We start from the raw sequence: 20,739 nt of genomic DNA on the forward strand, positions 1-20,739 counted from the left end.
GAGGTGAACCAGCAGATGCAAGATTGTCTCTCTCTGCCTTTCAAATAAGTGTTCATTATATTTAATACCAGCTCAGTTACCAAAGAGATCATAATCCCCCCTGGATAAAAGATCGATCACTCAAAGCAGTCAATGGGATGCGTGGGGTGGGCGCGCTCCAGGCAAGGTTATGTGTGGTTTTCCATTCCTATCCTGATCCTCAGTTATGGGGCTTACACACTTGCAGAACAAACAGAACCTGGACCTATACATGTTCAAACAAACATGGAGTTTGCCTAGGGGCTGGCGCCATGGCACAGTAAGTTAATCCTCTGCCTGCAGTGCCAGCATCCCATATGGGTGCAGGTTCTAGTCCTGGCTGCTCCTCTTCCAATCCAGCTCTCTGCTGTGGCCTCGGAAAGCTGAAGATGGCCCAAGTGCTTGGGCCCCTGCACCTGCATGGGAAACCAGGAAGAAGCTCCTGGCTCCTGGCTTTGGATCGGTGCAGCTCCGGCTATTGTGGCCATTTGGGGAGTGAACCAATGGACAGAAGACCTTCCTCTCTGTTTCTCCCTCTCACTGTCTGTGATTCTACCTCCCAAATAAATAAAGCTTTTTTTTTTTTTTAAAGGAGTTTGCCTGGCCAGGTGCACTAAGAAATGACTGTGGTGCACCCAGACCCCGGCAGCAGGGCCAGACTGCCTGGCGGTCTCCTTCCTGGGACTCCGCCTTCTCCAGTTACCCCAGCGAACAAAGTCTGGGTGACGTCATGTTGGCACGCTGCATGGTACAGGATTTAGCGGTTCGGGGCGGCCCTCCCTCCAGGGAGTATCACCTGCTCTCCTCACCTGGCATGAAAGTTCGTGAGAACGTTCCCAAGCCCTAGACCAGGGGAGAAGCTGTTGGAGGAAGGGGAAATGAGAGAATAGCACCGACATGATCCTTCTGCGGGATTGTTCAGCTTTGGCCTGTAATTGCCAATGCTAAATGGTGCGGAATAATTACAAATAAAGATATCATCAAAACACCGTGAGTGACTCAGGTTTATTTTCTTGAACACACTACTTGGAACATTTGAGAAGACATCAGTTTAGCACTACGCCTCACTTCTCCATCACTTTATTGTTTGATCACCAAGACCCCACACGAAGTCAAGATGATTGGGCCAAGCAGCTCCTCTGTGACACGGCCAAGTGCAGTGAAATCCCGAGGCTTACAAGCACAGCACATGTCGCTTCATGCTCCGGGTCAGGCGGCAGCAGCAGTCCCGGGGGCGCCTTGCACGGCTGACGTCAGAGACGAGAGGAACCCTCACTGGATGAGACCGCCGCCCGCGGGGCAGACCGGCAGCCTAATCCTCCACCGTGCCATCCAGGATGTGTTTAAAGGAGAAGGGAGAAAACTTGTAACCAGCCCCAGCATAGAACTTGTTCTGGAACTCCACCCTGGGGGTTGGGAGGGAGAGGAAGCGAAAGGGGTTACAGCCACAGCAGGTAGAGGAACACTGGTCAGATCAGCCGGCCCAGAAACCCCGCCAGGGAAGGCAGCCAGGCCCATGGCTGCCACGGGACTCATGGTGAGCGGACTAAGCTTTTTCTCACACCCTGCCCTGGCCCTGCCCGCCTCCCTCCCTGCAGCTCTGTGAGTGTGGCCTCACCAACCACAGCACAGCGACCCCTGCCCCATACGATGAACTCCCCCAGCGCAGGTCAGCAGCGAAGACGCCCTCACTGAGCGGCATCTCTGACGTCAGCAGTGGCGTGGGGTGGGCGCGCTCCAGGCAAGGTTATGCATGGTTTTCCATTCCTATCCTGATCCTCAGTTATGGGGCTCACACACTTGAAGAACAAACAGAACCTGGACCTATACTTGTTCTTAATGCTTACTTATTTGAAAGGCAGAGCAACAGAGAGAGAGAGAGAGAGTGTCTTCCATCCACTGGCTCACTCTCCAAATGCCTGCAAGAGCCAGGCCTGGTCCAGGCCAGAGCCAGCATCCCAGTACTCCATCTGGGTCTCCCATGTGAGCGGCAGAGACTCAGGTACCTGAGCCATCACCTGCCGTCTCCCCAGGAAGTTGCACTGGAAACAGAGGAGCCGGGACTGAAAGCAGGCACTCTGACATGGGACACAGGCCCCCCAACTCGTTCTGAACACAGCACCTGCACCACAGCACCTGCTGCTGGTCTGTAATGTTATTACTTACTTAACCGTGGTATGTATGACCATTCATGTTTTATGCTGTCCTAAATCCCATGGGAGGGAAAGGTGTCATCGTGGGGGTAGGGGGCGCTGTGCTTCTCCCCCCTCGGTGCAGGAAGTATAAAACCTCTTCAGGAGGCAGCGGATTGAGTCATTGCCAGCAACACCTGCATCCCATATGAGGGCGCTCGTTCGAGTCCTGGCTGCTCTGTTTCCAATTCACTTTCCTGCTATTGTTCCTGAGAAGGCAGCGGATAGTGGTTCCAGTGCTTGGACCCCTGCCACTCATGCGGGAGACTTGGATGGAGTTTCTGGCTCCTGGCTTTGGCCTGGCCCAGCCCTGGCTGTTGTGGATATTTGGGGAGTGAGTCAGCAGAGGGAATATGCCTATTTCTATTTCAAGTGCATAATTAATTTTTTAGACATCTCTTTCTTATGAATAGCAGCGGTAAAGGGAAGGAGATGTCAGTGAAAGCTGAGGCCAGGCACGTCCAAAACACTTGGCTGAAATGGGACTTAGAGAGCCGGAAGCCTAAAGCATTGTCTCCACACTGATTAGCCTAGTGCTGCCAAGAGTCTCGGCCACATCTGTGAATGACGAGGGCGTCGTCCTCCCTCTTGTCGCTTGGAAGCACTTGTGTGCTGCACTGGTGTGATGCCCACGCGCGGGGACAAGATCCCAGCCCCTGCACTCGCTCCGCTAGCCTAGGACTTCACTGCAGATCCGGCCCTGCCCAGTGTGCGGAGTGCCCACGACCTTAGAGCCAGCAGATCCGGCCCTGCCCAGTGTGCGGAGTGCCCACGACCCTAAAGCCAGCAGATCCAGCCCTGCCCAGTGTGCGGAGTGCCCACGACCCTAAAGCCAGCAGATCCGGCCCTGCCCAGTGTGCGGAGTGCCCACGACCCTAAAGCCAGCAGATCCGGCCCTGCCCAGTGTGCGGAGTGCCCACGACCTTAAAGCCAGCAGCAATGACGAAGATTTCACGTGCGAGAAAGGCAGTGAAGGAGAACTAACAGCCCCGATACGTTCTGCACTCACATGTATGAGAATGGTGCAGACAGCTCACGGAAGAGGGAATCAACAGCTATGTCTGCTTATGCAAAAATACTTGACATTCTTAAGCTTTTTTCATGATAGATTTCTGTGAACATTCTGAAATCCCCGTAACTTTACATCAATGTTATAACAACAGGGGTTCGTGTTGTGGTGTAGCCGGTTACGCCACCACCTGTGATCCTGTATGGGCGCCGTTTAAGTCCTGGCTGTTCTATTTCTGATCCAGCTCTCTGCTAATGGCCTGGGAAAGCAGAGGAAGATGGCCCAGGTGTTTGGTCCCCTGCACCCATGTGGGAGGCCTGCCGGAAGCTCTTGGCTCCTGGCTTCGGGCTGGCCCAGCCCTGGCCGTTGTGGCCATCTTGAGAGTGAACCAGCACATTTCCATCTCTCTGCCTCCCCCTTCTCTCTCTAACCCTGCCTTTCATATAAATAAACAAAATCTTTAAAATAAATAAATAATACAAATAATATTACGCCACCAGATGCCAAACTCAGGTTCCACAAGGGTTAGCTGGCAGCACGCCCGCCCCCTGGGCCCTCCCCGGCACCGCCCTCCTTACCAGTGCAGCCTCAGGGCGTGCAGGAAAGCAGACAGGCCCTCCATGATGAGCAAGATGGCGACCGTCAGCACGGCGAAGACGGCGACAATGATGCAGACCCCGACGAGGCCCCCCCAGCCCCGCAGGCTGAGGCCGGCGTGCATGACCATGGTCCAGAGCACTTCCGACAGTTCTGTGAGACACAGGAGGGCGCTCTCAACTGCAGCCTGGCCACTTCCTGCTCCGTCCTGTGTGCCCGCCCCGAGGGGGGCCTGGGGAGCCTGTGCCCGGGGTAGGGGGGCACCAGAGCGTCCACAGAGCTTTCTGCTCTGGCCACTTCCTGCTCCGTCCTGTGTGCCCGCCCCGAGGAGGGCCTGGGGAGCCTGTGCCCGGGGTTGGGGGGTGGGGTTGGGGGGGACCAGAGCATCCAGAGCTTCCTGCACAGCTGTGGAGTCCTCACCAACACAACAATGGACAAATATTCAACGGGCAGCTCTGGGCAGCAAAACCAACAAACCTCGTTTACATTCAGAAAAGCGATACACAGAAGACTGCGGGTGACCTGTTATGAACTGAATGTTGGTGTCTCCTCAGAACTCCTAGATGAAACCCTAACCACCAAAGTGATCGCGTGTGGAGAGGGGTCTTTGGGAAGTGATGGGGTTAGACCAGGTTATGAGGGGACTAATAATCTTCACCTTACAAAACATGGCTCCCTCCCCCTCCCCTCCTCCTCCTCCTCTCCCTCTCCCTCTCCTCCTCCCCTCCTCCTCCCCCCATACCCCACAGCAGGATGTGCTGAGAAGGCGGCTGTCTTCAAGCTAGGAAGCGGGCCCTCACCAGAACCAGAACCCAAGCACCCTCATCTTACATTCCAGCCTCCAAGCTGTGAGAAATTGAGTGTGGACACCTGTGCTGTTCTGTTACAGCAGCCCACGCTGGCAAAGACACGATTCTACTCATCGAATTCTAATGTGTACACAATTCCACTCAGTTGCTCAGGGACACATAAATGTGTGGTTAAACTCCACTAAAACAGCCACTCTCTGGCTAACAGACCACAGGGAACCTGGAGAATCCACCTGCGCCTACGGGGAAACTGCGTCTGCTTCCCAGGGCAGCTCTGACCGTGACCTTGTGGGCTGCTCACTCACGTGCATGAGCCAAGCTGAGGGCCCAGAGCCGGAGGTAGGAGGCTGTGTTTGAAATGCACCCCAGACAGTACTCAATCGTGTGGATGGCCTGATGGACAAAGATGTCTCCAAAGTTGAACTGAAAGAGAGAATTGCAGAACTTACTTCCTCAAGTATTTTCTACATGAAAGGCAACACGAATGGCACAGAGATGAGTAAGGCGTGCACTCAGCTGGCGTCCAATCCAGTGAATAAGCATCGCCACACCTAAGAGAGACCTGAGACGCACGGAGCAGGTGCAGTCCCACTCCCCCGGAAATGAACAGTGCAAGGGGAAGATGGCGGGGAAGGGAGACGCGGCTCACTCGGCGCCCTCGAGCACGGATGGCATCTGCGGTCAGGAGTGGAGCGAAGCGTTCCTGACCTGGAAAACACCGCTGGGGAGGCAGTGGGGGGGGGGGCAGCAGGTCGAGAACACGATGTGGCACAGCAGGTTGAGAACACGATGTGGCCGCAGCAGCAGCTGGGTGAGGAGCAGAAGAGGGCGCGCGGGTGGCCAAGTTTCTGGAGAGCCAAGCTGGGGCAGATGAGGGGGAGCCACAGGCAGAATCCGAGAACGCAGGGGTGGGGTGGGGTGGGGACAAAAAACCTTTCAGGAAGACGAACTGGCAGATAATGGGTTGGCACCGGCCTTGCCCTCAGATAACTCATGGCCCATAGGGAGAATGGGCAAACATGGCTGTCATGGCGCCACACACGATAACCAAGTTGCGCAGTGCCAGCGTTGGGACAGGGAAGGCCCCTAGCCAGACGGGGCCAGGACCGTGGTGGGCTCTGAGGCTCTTAGCTAGAAGAACGGTGCTTCCAACAGCGGGCAGTGGGAGGAGGCGGCCAGGGCTGACTCATGGGTCGCAGTGGCCACGTGAGCAGTCACCGAGGTGGAGCAGGGGCTCTAAAGGGAGCCTGAAGGCTTGGAAACGGACGCCTGGGACCTCCCCTGCGAGAGAGCACCCACAAGGCCAAGGTCACAGAAAGAGAAGCTCTCCATCCAGAGCCAGGAGGAAGAGAAGGGCTTGAGGAAGCGGGAGGAGGGTCAAGGCGGGGAGACACCAGGAGGAGGAACAGGGCCCGCAGCAACCACGCCCGGGGTGTGGGGAGAAGACCAAAGCCAACGCCTCTCCATTCAGCCGTGAAAGCGGCTGAGGAACTCAAGGCCGGGGACAGCAGAGACGCTGTGGGAAGGTCAAGGAAAGGAGGCGTGCGCAAGGGTTGTGCAGCTTTGTCCCGGCTCCTGGGAGGTAAACCTAACGGGGCAGCTCCCCAGTGAGGAGCCCTGGACCACACCTGGGAGCTGATGCTGGAGGGGTGACCGTGGTAGGCACCTGACTGCTTACATGGGGGCTGCCACACCACGAAGAGCACCCATGTGATTCTAGAGCGGGGACAGCTCCCTAGGGAAGGGAGGGCGCTGGAGATGGGGGCAGCGGCTGCCCTCCATGGCTCTTGCCTGCCCATCGAGCTCTGGGCACAGGGGTGTGGTGAGCCTCCTGGGCCGGCCCTGCTCCATGCTGGAGGGTGAAGGGTCCCGAAGCTCCCAGGTGCCACCTGCTGCCCCATGAGCTGCTGCCTGTGGCTGGTTCTTATTCGGGTCCCTTTGCCACAGAACAACAGCAATAAAACAAACAAGAACACCTGTCATCCTAGGCATAGGCCTCTCCTGAGTTCTGCGAGTGGTTCCAAGTTACGGAGCCTGCCGGGACCTGAGGGACCCGGCATTTGGCAGCTGTTCTGCAGTGAGCTCTGCTCTCAGGCATCTGGGGTGGCAGCGGGCAAGGCTGTGCCTCTGGCGTCGAATGCGGTGCACTTCTGGCCAGGAGCGGGGTGGGAGAGGACTCAACAGGCGTGCAGGGTCAAGCCTGCGCTGGCCTCCAGATGGGAGACCCATGACTGCGCCCAGGGAGAAGGGGTTTAGGAAAAAGACTGAAGTTGCCCAAACAGGGCGGCCACTTCACGGAAGCAGGGGCAGGCGCAGACTGCACAGACACAGGCTGAGGGCATCTGGAGAATAACGGGGGTACAGCGTCCTGGTTGGGACGTGATGACTCGGACAGTGTGTGCAGTAGATTCTAGAGCATTCCAGAATCCTGACAGATACCAACAGCCAGTATTGTGGGCTATCTCTATACCTGACAGATACCAACAGCCGGCACTGTGGGCTATCTCTATACCTGACAGATACCAACAGCCGGCACTGTGGGCTATCTCTATACCTGACAGATACCAACAGCCGGCACTGTGGGCTATCTCTATACCTGACAGATACCAACAGCCGGCACTGTGGGCTATCTCTATACCTGACAGATACCAACAGCCGGCACTGTGGGCTATCTCTATACCTGACAGATACCAACAGCCGGCACTGTGGGCTATCTCTATACCTGACAGATACCAACAGCCGGCACTGTGGGCTATCTCTATACCTGACAGATACCAACAGCCGGCACTGTGGGCTATCTCTATACCTGACAGATACCAACAGCCGGCACTGTGGGCTATCTCTATACCTGACAGATACCAACAGCCGGCACTGTGGGCTATCTCTATACCTGACAGATACCAACAGCCGGCACTGTGGGCTATCTCTATACCTAGAACCTTGTTGAGAAAATTCTGCATTATCTATATTTCTCATGAATCCTAATTGATCATCCATTAGTAAAATGCAAACTGTTTAGTAATTCACACCAGAAATGGAGCCATAGAGAGCGTCTCCGGCCCTCACGGGAACCCAGTCCTCCTTCCAGAATTAGAATAGAGCCGTGGCTAAAACCTCCAGCCTGGGACTCAGGATCAGGAGTGATCCCAGCCATCACGTAGAAACTGCTGGCAGCCTACAGAGAGAGAATGGTCCTTGCTTCCCGGGGAGTGGCTGCCCTGGACAGTTGGAGGCCAGGAGGGAGGAGAGGGCAAAACAGCCCGTGAGCTCACACAGACCAAGTCCAGAAGGCAGAAGAAGCCGTGGCAAGGTCAGTGTTTGCCGCTGGGAAGAGGGCTGTGAATAGGTGATCCACGGCTGCCTCCATCCCCATGCTGACGCGGTGCTGATGGGGAGGTGTTGATAAACCTCGCCGCCTCCCAGGGCTGCGACCTGAGCCAAGGAGGCCACGGGGGGTCAGAAAGGGCCCGACACTGACAGGTACAGCAGTACTTGAGCTAAAATAGGAGAATTCTCCCAGACTGGCGGTCACTAGCAGCTCTGACCCTCTTAGACACCGCCCCTTCCCTGGGACCTGCCCAGGAGCTGCAGGGCTGCGGCAGGAGCCTCCGGTCGCCCTCGTTACTGGCATCGCCCTTCTATCAGGTGGGGTCCACGCCCCAATGACTGCTGAAGCCACACCCGTCTTCAGAACCAGTGCAAGCTGGGAGCCTCTCTTGCGCACCCTAGTCCCACATACCTCCTCCTCGTGGTCGTCCGGAGCGCCGTGGGCAGCTGCAGAAGTCCTGTGCCCGGAGCCGCCACCTTCGGCATCCTCTGTGGCGTCTCCGTGGAGGGCGGCCGAGTGCAGCTGTCAAGGAGCAAGGACACAAAGACGGCGTCACCACCCTTAGCAGGACAACAATCCCATGTAAAATAGAGGCTCTTGATTTAAATTAGGATCCAATTATTTAAATGTGAGTTCTGCACCAGACTCTGGTCTAAACACTCCATTACCTCCTGAGTCTCCAGACCTTTTTATGTCAACACAACCATCGCCCCATCTGACAGAGCAGCAAATCCCAGTGCAGAAAGGTTCAAAGATTCACCAAGACCACGCAGCTGCTAAGGCCAGTGAGCGGCGGAGTCGGGATTCACACCCCAGCAGGCTGATTCCACCGTGTGTGCCTCTCCCCGCAGGACTCCAGCATGTGCCAAATCACACACAGTCTATTTTTTTTTTTCAGATTTATTTATTTGAAGGCAGATTATAGACACAGGGACCTTCCATCTGCTGGCTCGCTCCCCAAATGGCCACAACAGCTGGGGCTGGGCCATGCCAAAGCCAGGAGCCAGGAGCGTCATACGGGTCTCCCATATGGGTGGCAGGGGTTCAAGGACTTAGGCCATCCTTGGCTGCTTTCCCAGGCCATTAGCAGGGAGCCGGATCAAAGTGGTGCAGCTGGGACTCAAATCAGTGCCCATATGCGATGCTGGTGCTGCAGGCAGTGGCTTAACCTGCGATGTCACAGTGCCAGCCCCCTAGGCACAGTCTTTACAGGGTGTCACCGAATCCACAAAGCACCTTCTTACCACTGAAAGCAACACAGACTGTCACAAACTGTGCCCCCACAGCACAGCCTTGTACCCAAATGGCCAGATTTCCATGGGCAAAACTAACAGTGAACACTGACTTTTTCAACACAAATATTCTTTTTTGTTTAAGTCACTTTGTTAAAAAAAGCTTAGAGAGGCCAGTGTTGTGCACAATGGGTTAAGCCAGCACTTGCAATGCTGGCGTCTCCTATCAGAGCACCAGTTCAAGTCCTGGCTGCTCCCATTTCAGATCCAGCTCACTGCTAACGTGCCTGGGAAGGCAGCAGCAGATGGTCAAGCAGTTCAGCCCCTGCCACCCCTGTGGGAGATTGGATGGACTCCTTGGCTCTTGGCTTCAGCCTGGTCTAGCCCCTGGCTGGCTGTGGCCATCTGCAGAGTGAAACAGCAGAGGGAAGATCTCCTTCTCTCTCGGTCTCTCCCTCTCTCTGTCACTCTGCTTTTCAAATCGGCGAAATACATAAGGAAATGTCTCAGGGATGGCATCCAAGTCTAAATACCAAGGTCATTTGTGCTTCCTCGCCACCTATACTCAAGCCCTGAAGGTAACTTTATACAATGTTTTCCGCGTGCCTGCGTGTTGAGTGTGATCTGTCCCGTGAAGTCCGATGTAGAATTTTCGACTTGTGGCACTGTGTGGGCGTTAAGATAGCCTTGGATTTCGGAGCAGTTTGGACTTTAGGTTTGGGTGTTCAACCTGTTTTGGTTTCAAGTCGCTGTGAAGTGTTACACACCTCATTCAAGGCTTTTCCTGGAATCACTTCAAGACACAACTCTCATAAATTTGCCATTAAAATGTCTTTACCTTTCTTCCTTTCTTTAATGAGTTTGCACCCAATATTTGCAGGGCTCTGTGCAAGGGTAAAAATGGAAGTCGCATGCAACACGTGGAAATTTCAAATTATAAACCAAACTGGAAAACACCCAAATATAAAAAGTTCTAGCCCCCTGGCTTGATGAACACACCCTCCCGGGAACTCGCAGGGCCAGCGCCGACTCTGAACTTGAACTCGGCCCTGCAGGCTCTTAGGAGCTGGGCCAAAGCCTTTCATCATCTCCATCCAACAGCAACTAAGGATCCCTTGCATTCCCTTCTCTTCATCCAACCCCACCTAAATGACACTCCAGGTCAATAACCTAGCAAAGACTTCAGAACAGGAACAGTGCTCTGACGGCACCCAGAGCCACTGACAGCACCTGGCCCAGACCCTGGGACCCCAGACGGCCCTTGTGTGCCGTTTCCAGACCCTGGCGCCCCCTGCAGGGCATCGGTGCTCCCACGCCCAACCTGACCACTCAGCAAATTCAGACCAAAGGAGGGAGTGGGTGCTACTGGTACTTGGGATCTGGGGCCAAGTCAGAAACCAACAAGAACTGACTCCTTTGCATCTGGTTCTGTGACAATCTGTAATGTGATGTGGTAAAATCTCACAGCATTAGAACAGGAAGGAAAAGCAGCTTTTACTGGACTTTAAAACCACGAGGCTAGTAAAACACTCCAACGTGCACATTGAGAGCCTCATAGACCGCTCGCTGCCATCAGCAGCACAAAGTTCAAGAGACGTCAGACGCACTGTGCGCTCAGAAACAAGCAGGTTGTCCTGGACATACGGGGCCCCGGTCCAACTCACCAGAAGGATGCAGCCTCGGGGCGGGGCAGCTCCCCAACACCTCCGCCATGGCCCTTCAGGCCCTGACGCCCAGGAACCTTGCCACACCCTGACCTGCGCTTCCAGGAGCCCAGGTCCCTGCCCATCCTCGAGACGTGGAAGGCGTGCCCCTTACCTGGGACTTGCGGTGCTTGGCTCTGAGAACAAACGGCTTAATCAGAAGCATCCACGGCACCGAAATCAAAGCCATAACCACAAAGAAACTCTGGACTTCTCGCTGCAAGACAAAAACAGTGAGATCCTATCACCTTCACGGAAACACACGGCATACTTGAGGACCAAAATGGTAAACACCTGTGGGTCCTCCCCAGCACTTTGAGACGCCCTCACTCCATGGAGTCCCTTGTGACAGCTATAACCACCCACAACCGGCCTGTGGAACAAGGACTCGTGAGACACATGATACTCCGACTATTTTTTAAAGATTTATTTATTTGTTTGAAAGGCAGAGTTACAGAGAGGCAGAGGTAGAGGCAAGAGACAGAGAGAGGTCTTCCATCTGCTGGTTCACTCCCCAAGTGGCCGCAACAGCTAGAGCTGTGCCGATCCAAAGCCAGGAATCAGGAGCTTCTTCCAGGTCTCTCTGTGGCAGGGGCCCAGGGACTTGGACCATTTTCCACTGCTTCCCCATGTGCATTAGCTGAGAGCTGTATCTGAGGTGGAGCAGCTGGGAGTCGAACCAGCGCCCGTAGGGGATGCCGGCATTGCAGGTGGCAGCTTTTCCCCCAACACCCCAGCGCTGGCCCCAGTGCCTTGACTATTATTCCCTTGTCCCTTTAACCCTATCCTGCAGGAGTAGGCCTCCCATGGTTGTGGATGCAAACCAGCAGGTCCCAGGACCCCACTGCTTACACCATGGTCAGCAAAAGTCTTCGGGTCACGCGCTCAGTCACTGCTCATTCCCAGCTCTAGATCATTCTCTGAGCTCTCTGGTTTTCTGCTCCTCACATTCGCCACCCGCCTTTCGTGCACTCTGTGTGGGCGAGGTGCCTACCAGGTTCTGGGAGGTCCACCTTGAATGCTCTCCGTGGTCTGGCACGGCGCCTGGCAGCACAAGGCTTCCACTCGCATGCATGAGCCCCACGTCGTTGTTAGCACACGGCTCAGTGACCAGACCTGAGCAGTCACTCGGCTGCCTCTGTCCTCAGACCCTGAGAGCCTCAGAGGGCTCGCTGGAGCTACAGAAGGGAGCTGACCGGGGAGCTCCCGGGAGAAGCGCACCTGTTTCTTCAGCTGCTCTGCCCATGTTCCCAGGAAATGCCTGGAGACGGTTTACTATCCCAGTGTTTGGAGATTCAGCCTGGTCACAGCAGGAACGCTTTATCTGTGCCATCTTCTATGCTTGTTCCACTTTAAAATGCTCAACCCAGGGCGGGGAAGAAAGCACGGGAGCCCACACTCCCATTCCCTGCACAGGAGGCTCCCACGATGCTGTGTGTGTTTCTAGATGCCTTTCCCAGATGAGGTACAACGGAAACAGCAATGTGTGTGTATACACACACACACACACAGAGTCAGCAAGATTTGTGGAAATCACGGACGATGAAGCTATGCACAGCTTTCCAACATTTTTGCACTGAAATAAACTGATCTCTTATCTCCATTTCTCCACCAACTTTTTGAAGTACCCTGTGCACACACACAGGACACGCTGCTCTTTCCTTGACATTCAGACAGCCAGGCGACGCTGGGAACAGACGCTTAACTTGCCTTGTCTCCTCCAGCTGCATGACCCCAGCCTGAGGTCATGGAATCTCTCAACTTTGCAAGATAATTAATCTTCCCACGAGGGCGTGGGGAAACCTGCCAGCTCCAAATCACGTTTTTGAGCAAAGCTGGAGAAGTCACGTGCTGCGTCACGCTCGGTGCATCTTCCAGACGAAGTGAGAGCTCTCGTCTGTGAAGGCAGCACAGGAAGAACTGGAGACCCCGAGCCGTCTGTCTCCAGAAGGCTTGCTTGGGAAATGCCAACAAGCTTGCAGCCGGAGCCTTGCTCTGACTGAGGAGTCTCGAGAACACGCCCATGTCATGCCAGCACACGCGACGGCTCCCGGCTACCACTTATGTCCAGGAGGAGGGGCCACAAGGGAGGGGTACTGCGGTGCAGCTGGTTAACCACCGCTTGGCACAGCTGCCCTCCGTGCTGGCGGGCCTGCTCCGGTCCTGCTGGCCACGCTTCCCATCCAGCTTCCCGTTAATGCACCGGGGAGGCAACCGATGATGGCCCAAGTCATTAGGCCCCTGCTTGCATGGGGGTAACCAGGCAGACCTCCTGACTCCTGGCTTCGGCCTGGCCCAGCCCTACCTGTTGTGAGCATTCGGGGACTGAACCAACAGATAGAAGATCTCTTTTTGTTACTCCACCTTTCAAGGAGATGCAAGTAAAGAAATAAGATATATTTTGTAAATGTTTGTTTGTTTATTTATTTTTTGAAAGGCAGAGTGACAGAGGAGGAGAGACAGAGAGATCTTCCATCTGCTGGTTCACTCTCCACATGGCTGCAATGGCGAGGGTTGGGCCAGGCTGAAGCCAGGAGCCCAGAACTTCATCCACGCTCCCGCTTGGGGGGCAGCAGCCCAAGCACTTGGGCCATCTTCCACTGCCTTCTCAGGCACATTAGCGGGGAGCTGGGTCAGAAGCAGAGGAACCAGGACTCGAACAGCATTCTAGTATGGGATGTCGGCATCACAGGCAGCAGCTTAACCTGCTGTGTTACAGCAACACTGGCCCCCAAGAAATTAACAGTTCTTAAAAGCAATATAGGTTTATGTAAACACAAACGTGCCACAGCAGTCAGATGAGATACCACAAAAGAGCTTTCAGAAGTATATTTCTTCTTGGATTACTGCCTAAAATAATTCCCTGTACAAACCTTGTCACAAGGCATTTTCCCTTTTATCTATTTTCTCTAGGGAAACAGCACAACCAAGAATGAAGTCACAGTGTGCGTGGTCCGAGAAGCAGCACTTCCTTTAGGACACCCAACAGGAGCAGCCACCGGCACTCCTGGCTGTAGTGAAAACCTCCCTCAAAAGTATCACCGGGCTAAGCACCGGCAGGAGCCGGGGGAGGAGCTACTCACTGTTACCAAAGAATGACTCCCTGTTGTTTCTATATCCAGCCCCAATGACATATTTCCACTTGTTACCAATAAAATATTAAGCTAACAAGAGGCTGAACTGTCCAACTACTGGTGCAGTGTACAGAAGAGCAGAAAGTGGAAACCATTGCACCTCCAGCTGGCCTTGGAAATGCACAGGACTGCCATGTGGCCGCCCAGAAACCTACTGCCCGTGGGAGCAGAAAGACCTCCCTTCCCGATTCTATTTTAATCTTTACTGTAAACATTGCAGTTTATTTTTGAGTAGAAGATTACTATCTGATGGTCTCAAACCAATCTGGGGGATTTATCTTCTTCCTTCTTCATATCCAGTTTCAACATCTCAGCAATAACGCCTCTCAGATGTGGCGTCAACAGGAATGGCTGGAGACGCACTGTAGCCCCTGGGACTGGGCATTCAGTAAGAGCCTGCTGGGTGCACAGAACTTCACACTTCCACAGGTGCTAAAACGCCTCAGCCCTGCAAATACCACACGCCTGAGAAAGTTCACAGAAAATGCTATTTAAAAAATAAATGTACTTCATGTAAAACAAGAAAACTCCATGCATTCCGTTTCATACTATGCATTATCTGTGAACTTGGAATTCGCCTCACATGCATGGACTTCAGTGTTTTAGCAGTAAAATAAACTTATGTTTTCATTCCATTCCCCGCGAGGACCCTCCCGCAGCTCCTCTCTGCCCCCTGCAGAGGATACGAGGGCGTGGGAGCGAGGACCTGCCAGGCGCCGCGGTACCTGGTGTCTGTAGAGAGGCACGTTGGAAGAGTGGCTGTACTCGAACAGGAACATGTTGATGAAGTGGATGAGGATGCTGGGCGCGTGCTGGGACATGTGCACATCAAACTGGCACCACTTAAAAACGACCATGAAAACCAGGTATCCGAACAGGCACAGGAGAAAAATCATCTCAGGGATGAACTGCAGAGCGATGTTGGCCGTGTTCCTGAAGTATCTGGGGCGGAAACACACAGGACAGCACGTGCAGGGCGTTAGTGCTCAGCATTCTCCCCAAGGCACAAAATGAGCTTTTTTTTTAAAAAAAAAAAAGATTTAATTTTTTATTTGAAGGCAGAGTTACAGATAGGCAGAGGCAGAGAGAGATAGGTCTTGCACCCACTGGTTCACTCCCCAATAAAGCCATAGCTGAGCTGATCTGAAGCCAGGAGCTTCTTCCCAGTCTCCCAGATGGGTGCAGGGGCCCAAGGACCTGGGCCATCTTCTACTGCTATCCCAGGCCTTAGCAGGAGCTGGTTCAGAAGAGGAGCAGCCAGGCCTAGAACCAGCGTCCATATGAGATGCCGGCACTACAGGCAGCGGCTTTACCCACTACGCCACAGTGCCAGCCCCACAAAATGAGCTTTTTAAAGAAACAGCAACAACACTGCTGTCAAACAGAATCCCAGGAGGATGGAAACACCAGCAAGTGCTCTTCTACAAAGCATTCAGGAACTCCCACAGCCAGCCCAGCCTCAGGTGCACACCCACAGCCAGGAATGCAGGCAGAGACACAGGGCTGGGGTGAGGGCATTTGGAAGCTTTCCTGCTAAGAATCTCTAGGATAGGGCTCGGCAAAACACGGCCCACGAGGAAATCGAGCCCATTGTTCGTGAGCAGCCCGGAAGCTACAAACAGCTTTTGTGGGCTGAAGCTGTGGTGTAGCCAGTTCGCTTGTTGCTCCAGCGTCTGATATAGCATCTACATCAGAGCTCCGGTTCAAGTCCCACCTACCGCGCTTCCACGCCAGCTTCCTGCCAATGCGCCAGGAAAGGCAGAAGACAGTGCAAGTACGTGGGCCTTCCACCCGTGTGGGAGGCCCAGATAGAGCTCCTAGCTCTTGCTGTTGTGGCCATATGAGGAGTGAGCCAACCAACAGACCATCTCTCTTTCTCTCTCTTGCCTCCTCTCTCCCTCCCTCTCTCTCTGCTTGTCACATAAAGACATAAATAAATCTTAAAAAGAACAATAGTTCTTTTGTGGCCTCTCCAGTTGGAGGGCACCACGTGACAGGCTCTGGCCGGCAAAACGGGAACAAAGTGGCGCGTGTCACTTCTGGGCGGAAGCTTTCAGACTCAAGGTGCTGTCCATCACCCTCCTGCTTTTGGACTGGCTTGTCACACAGCTACCGATGGTTGGACCAAGCCTGGCATCACTTCTGAGGCACTAAGCTGCCCCACTCAGCCCTGACCTCCATGGCAGGTGGGACTCCAGCATTGCCAAGCCAGCTGCCATGCACAGAGGCAGCATGAGCAGACACACGAGAAGCCCCTCCCCATCTCCACACTCTGAGTGACAGAGCACAGCAGGAGAGGATTAGACCAGCCAACATCAACAGCCGAACCGGTAAGGGAGAGGCCGGGACAGCAGGAGGCAATGACACCAAATGGCACGCAGGATCTGAGGGTGCGTTGGGCAACATTTGCCGATGTCTCCTTTGTTGCATTTGGTGGGAGCTAAGCCTGGATACAGGGGTACAGGACCACCCTGGGGATTTCCGGTTGGGGGGCAGACACAGTGTTACCAGCTTCCCGGTGTCTTTCTGAGCCCTCAAATATCTCCAGAATGAGAGGTGCACTCACATCCCAGATCCTGCCGAGGGGGAACAGGCGCCACCACTTCCAGCTCAAGCCAAGACACGCAGGGAAGCACCCCCGCCGGAAGGGGGCGCGCTGGGAACGCCGAGCTGTGCCGCTCGTGCCCGGGTTCAGATCTGCAAGCAGGGGCTGACGCGGGAAACTTACATGTGATTGAAGAGGCTGAGAACGACACCGAAGACCATCTGGACAATTCCCAGGATGACGGACATCTTCATTTTGTAGGAGTTCAAGAACGTGAGTTTGTTTGAAGCCATGTTCCAAATCTGGATGGGAAATGCGACAAGAGACAGGTGAGACGGCCTCAGGTGCGCAAAGGCCTGAGATGTGCCACTGCGGGGTGGGGGTGGGGGGTGGCACACGCCCCCGCGGGCGTCGCTCTGGGAACCACGGTCAAACTTCAGGCCTGCCCTGTGCCTGCATTAAGAGAAGCACCAACCCCTGTGCGAGCGCACCTGTCCATCAGAAAAGTGTCGGAATCGTCAATGCCATGGTCAAGTGCCTGGAAGAAAACCAAGGAGAAGATTCCCACATGAATTCTCTCCTACACTAAATAAGAATGTCTCAGAAATGATCTGGGAAAATCTCACACGTGCCTCCGTGCCCTTGATGACGGCCTGCACGTGCTGGCCCAAGAATGTGCCCAACCCATCTGGACGGGGTGGGCAAGTTTTTCCTGCCGGCAGCCATTGGCTGGTTATTATGTTATTCACAGGCCACACGGAGGCAGCTCCAACATCAGCCTGCTGTAGACTGAACTCTGAGTCCCACCTGGCGGCTTTGGTGGGGCCAGACCACACAATGCCACAGGCCTTATGGGGCCCAAAGGCCAGAGCTTCCCCACCCCTGCTTTGGAACAACACCAGTCTCCCATTACAAAGCAGCTTCTCCAGGCCCTTGTCCAAGGAGCCGTTCCCACAGCCAACATTTATGAGTGCCACAGGTAAGACAGTTTCTGGCCTCCACACCATAGCTATCGAAGCTCGCCAGGTGGGGACACATGGACCTGCCACAGGCAAAGCCGATGCACGGCGCAGGCACACAGGTTAATGACCCAGCCCTAGTGTCCCTTGCTCCCACAGAATCTCCACTCTCTTCCTGTGCAAGTGATTCCAGTCCTTGCTCCTACCCTGATGTCTCTTTAGCTTTAGGCACACCCCAAGCTGCCCACTGGATGCCTTTGGGGTTTGCCACCTGCACCTAACAGCTCTCGCACCTTCCCTGCTAACCGACTTCCTCCTCTGAGCCTCTTGGCAGCCAGTTCGGAGCCAGCCTTCAGACAGGCACCGCCTCCACAAGACGGTAACTTCCAAGGCCACGGAGAACAGAGCTGAAAGGCGAGCTTGGGAGCAGCCGTTTGGCCTTGCGGTCGGTCAGGGCGCCTGCATCCCACACGGGAGGGCCCCAGCATCCTGCTAACATGTGCTCTGGGAGGCAGCAGCAGTGGGAGACCCAGACTCGGCCCCAGATCCCCACGGGGAGACCCAGACTCGGCCCCCGTCGGACTAGTCTGGCACTGTGGGCGTCTGGGGAGGGAACCACGGCACGGGAGCTGTCTCTGTTTCCCCCTCTCAGCCACACTCTGCCTCTCAAACACATGAAACCTCTAAAATGATGAAAGTCGCAATTTTAAAGCTATTTATTTTGGTACAAAAGAAGGTTTTGGAATCCAGGCCCACGGACATAAGGATAGGCACTTCCATGAGTCTCTAGCCCCTCCTCCATAGTCCCCTGCTCCCTCCACCAAGCGCCCGCGGAGTCACACGGAGCGGAGCTGCCCTCCCCGGTTCTTTCTTTGCAACGACCTGAGTGGCTGCCACCTGGGCAAGCGCTAAGGCGGCTGCTGGGCGGGAGGCAGAGCAGCCCCAGGAACAAGCGGGCGAACACCGGAGCCCTCCGCCCTCACCACCTGCCTTCACTTCCAAGCGGCACCGGGCTCGTCCTCCGCGCTTTCTTGTCGGTGAGGCTGGCCGATCCCTCCTGGATCTCCGAGCCAGAGAGGGCCACGTTGCCGACACAACATAGACCCAGCCGATTGGATACGTGGACGATCTCAACAGTGATCGCTGGGGCCAGTGCTGTGGCGTAGCGGGTAAAGCCACCGCCTGCAATGCCAGCATCCCATATGGATGCTGATTTGAGTCCTGGCTGCTCCACTTCTGATCCAGCTCCCTGCTATGGCCTGGGAAAGCAGCAGAAAATGGCCCAAGTCCTGGGGCCCCTGCACCCGCGTGGGAGACCTGGAAGAAGCTCCTGGCTCCTGGCTTCGGATGAGCACAGCTCTGGCTGTTGTGGCCAATTGGGTAGTGAACCAGTGGATGGAAGACCTCTCTCTCTCTCTCTCTTTCTCTCTCTCTCTGCCTCTGCCTCTCTCTCTCTGTATAACTCTTTCAAATAAATAAAAATAAATCTTAAAAAAAAAGTGATCTCTCAGGTACCTGCGGAGCTCTTGAGATGTGTTTACCTCATTTGATTCTAACAAAACGCGGTAAGGTAGAGCTAAGGATTCCTACTTTCAGGGGAATTTAGCATAATCTCAGGAAGACTAAATCACTTACATGGCCAGAAAGAAATAACAACAGGGCAACTAACCACGGAGTGCTGACTCACCACGAGTGCTGACTCACCACGGGGTGCTGACTAACCATGGAGTGCTGACTCACCACGGGGTGCTGACTCACCACGGGGTGCTGACTAACCGTAGAGTGCTAACTAACCACGGAGTGCTGACTGACCACGGGGTGCTGACTCACCATGCAGTGCTAACCACGGAGTGCTGACCGTGGCTGCAAACCAGACTGTTGTGGGGGTCTGTTGCACAACTCCCTTCACCTGCTGTGGCCCAGGCGGGAGGGCTGCCGCTTTGGCCATCGGATGAGGTGGAGGTAGACACAGACGAGCCGGCTTGTTCCGGATCAGAGCAAGTGAGCAGAAGAGCCAGCACGTACAGTGCCAGTTCCAGAACACAGGCCCTGGACCACTGTGTTCCTTGTGCAGTATAAATCTGAACACCCCTGAAGGGCTCTCAGCTGTGAGGAAAGCCAAACATTTTGCGATTTGACTCAAGCAAACGCAGAGCACGGCTGATACATGCACGGTGGAAACTGACATTGTGCGATTGGCCCGGCGCTGTGGCTCCCGGAGCGCCAGAGTCAGAGCCAGGGGAGGCCAGCCAGAGACTGAAGCCCCTCCTCCGGCCTCTCTAGAGAGGAGACGACCCATAGCATGGGAAAAAACAGAGAATAAATTGTAGGGCCAGACCGCTTTTTGGTTTGGATTTTTTTTAATGTGAGACAGACTAACAGCTCCCAACGGGTGGATCACTCCCCCAAATGCTGCGACAGCCAGGGCTGGGCCAGGGGCAAAGTCGGGAGCCAGAACACAATTCAGGTCTCCCAGTTACTTGAGCCATCACCACCAGCTCCCCGGTCTGTATTCGCAGGAAGCCACAGTCAGGAACTGGAGCCAGGCTGCGAATCCGGGCGCTCTGACCTGAGCATCCTGTTCCAGCCTAAAAAAGCCTTCGCGTGCCTCCAGGGCTCACGCTCAGCCGGAGCGCAAGGCTGCCACCTGGTGGCAGTCCGCAGCGGCCCAGTGCAGGAGCACAGCTCTACCGCAAAGAGCCCGCGCACCTTCCACACCCTGTTAATGCCCAAAGGCTGTGCAACCATGGAGCAACTTTGTTTTGCTTGAATCGTCTAGTAGACTAAATAAGTATAACAAACAAAAGGAAATTGCTACCTTAAAATAACTTACAGCAATTCTATACAGGAGCATTAAGCAAAAATAAAAGCATTTTTCTTTTATGGAAAAAGATGATATTCACTGCCAGAAAATGCCAAAGTACAAACGTGATTAGGACGTTAAACAGCTAAGCTAAATGCACACTTTCCAAGGGCTGGCATTATGACACTGGGCTAAGCTGTCGCCTGCGATGCCAGCATCCTCTATGAGCGCTAGTTCAAGTCCTGACTGTCCCACTTCCAGTCCAGCTCCCTGCTAATGGACCAGGAAAGGCAGTGGAAGATGGCCCAAGTGCTTGAGAACTGCACCATGTGGGAGACCTGGATGGAGCTCCAGGCTCCTGGCTTCAGCCTGGCCCAGCTCTGACTGCTGCAATGACTTAGGAAGCGAAC

The 20,739-nt window shown here is 54.7% G+C and overlaps 1 protein-coding gene across 2 annotated transcripts in view; it reads right to left on the minus strand.

Annotated features, from left to right (window-relative positions):
* Positions 1-1,330: 1,330 nt before the first annotated feature.
* The window catches only part of ATP6V0A4 (ATPase H+ transporting V0 subunit a4), a 43,981-nt gene continuing 24,572 nt past the window's right edge, over positions 1,331-20,739 (minus strand). Inside the window, exons 14-20 of one of the 2 annotated variants that reach the window (XM_062197599.1) lie at positions 16,751-16,869; positions 14,748-14,964; positions 11,004-11,105; positions 8,365-8,475; positions 4,931-5,048; positions 3,798-3,969; positions 1,331-1,424 (exon numbers count right to left, since the gene is read on the minus strand). In XM_062197599.1, coding sequence (XP_062053583.1) covers positions 1,331-1,424; positions 3,798-3,969; positions 4,931-5,048; positions 8,365-8,475; positions 11,004-11,105; positions 14,748-14,964; positions 16,751-16,869 — 933 coding nt within the window. The remainder of the gene's footprint in view (positions 1,425-3,797; positions 3,970-4,930; positions 5,049-8,364; positions 8,476-11,003; positions 11,106-14,747; positions 14,965-16,750; positions 16,870-20,739) is intronic. The other variant, XM_062197601.1, reaches the window with a different exon arrangement.

Source organism: Lepus europaeus, chromosome 1, assembly GCF_033115175.1.
Source record: "Lepus europaeus isolate LE1 chromosome 1, mLepTim1.pri, whole genome shotgun sequence".
NCBI lineage: Eukaryota > Metazoa > Chordata > Mammalia > Lagomorpha > Leporidae > Lepus > Lepus europaeus.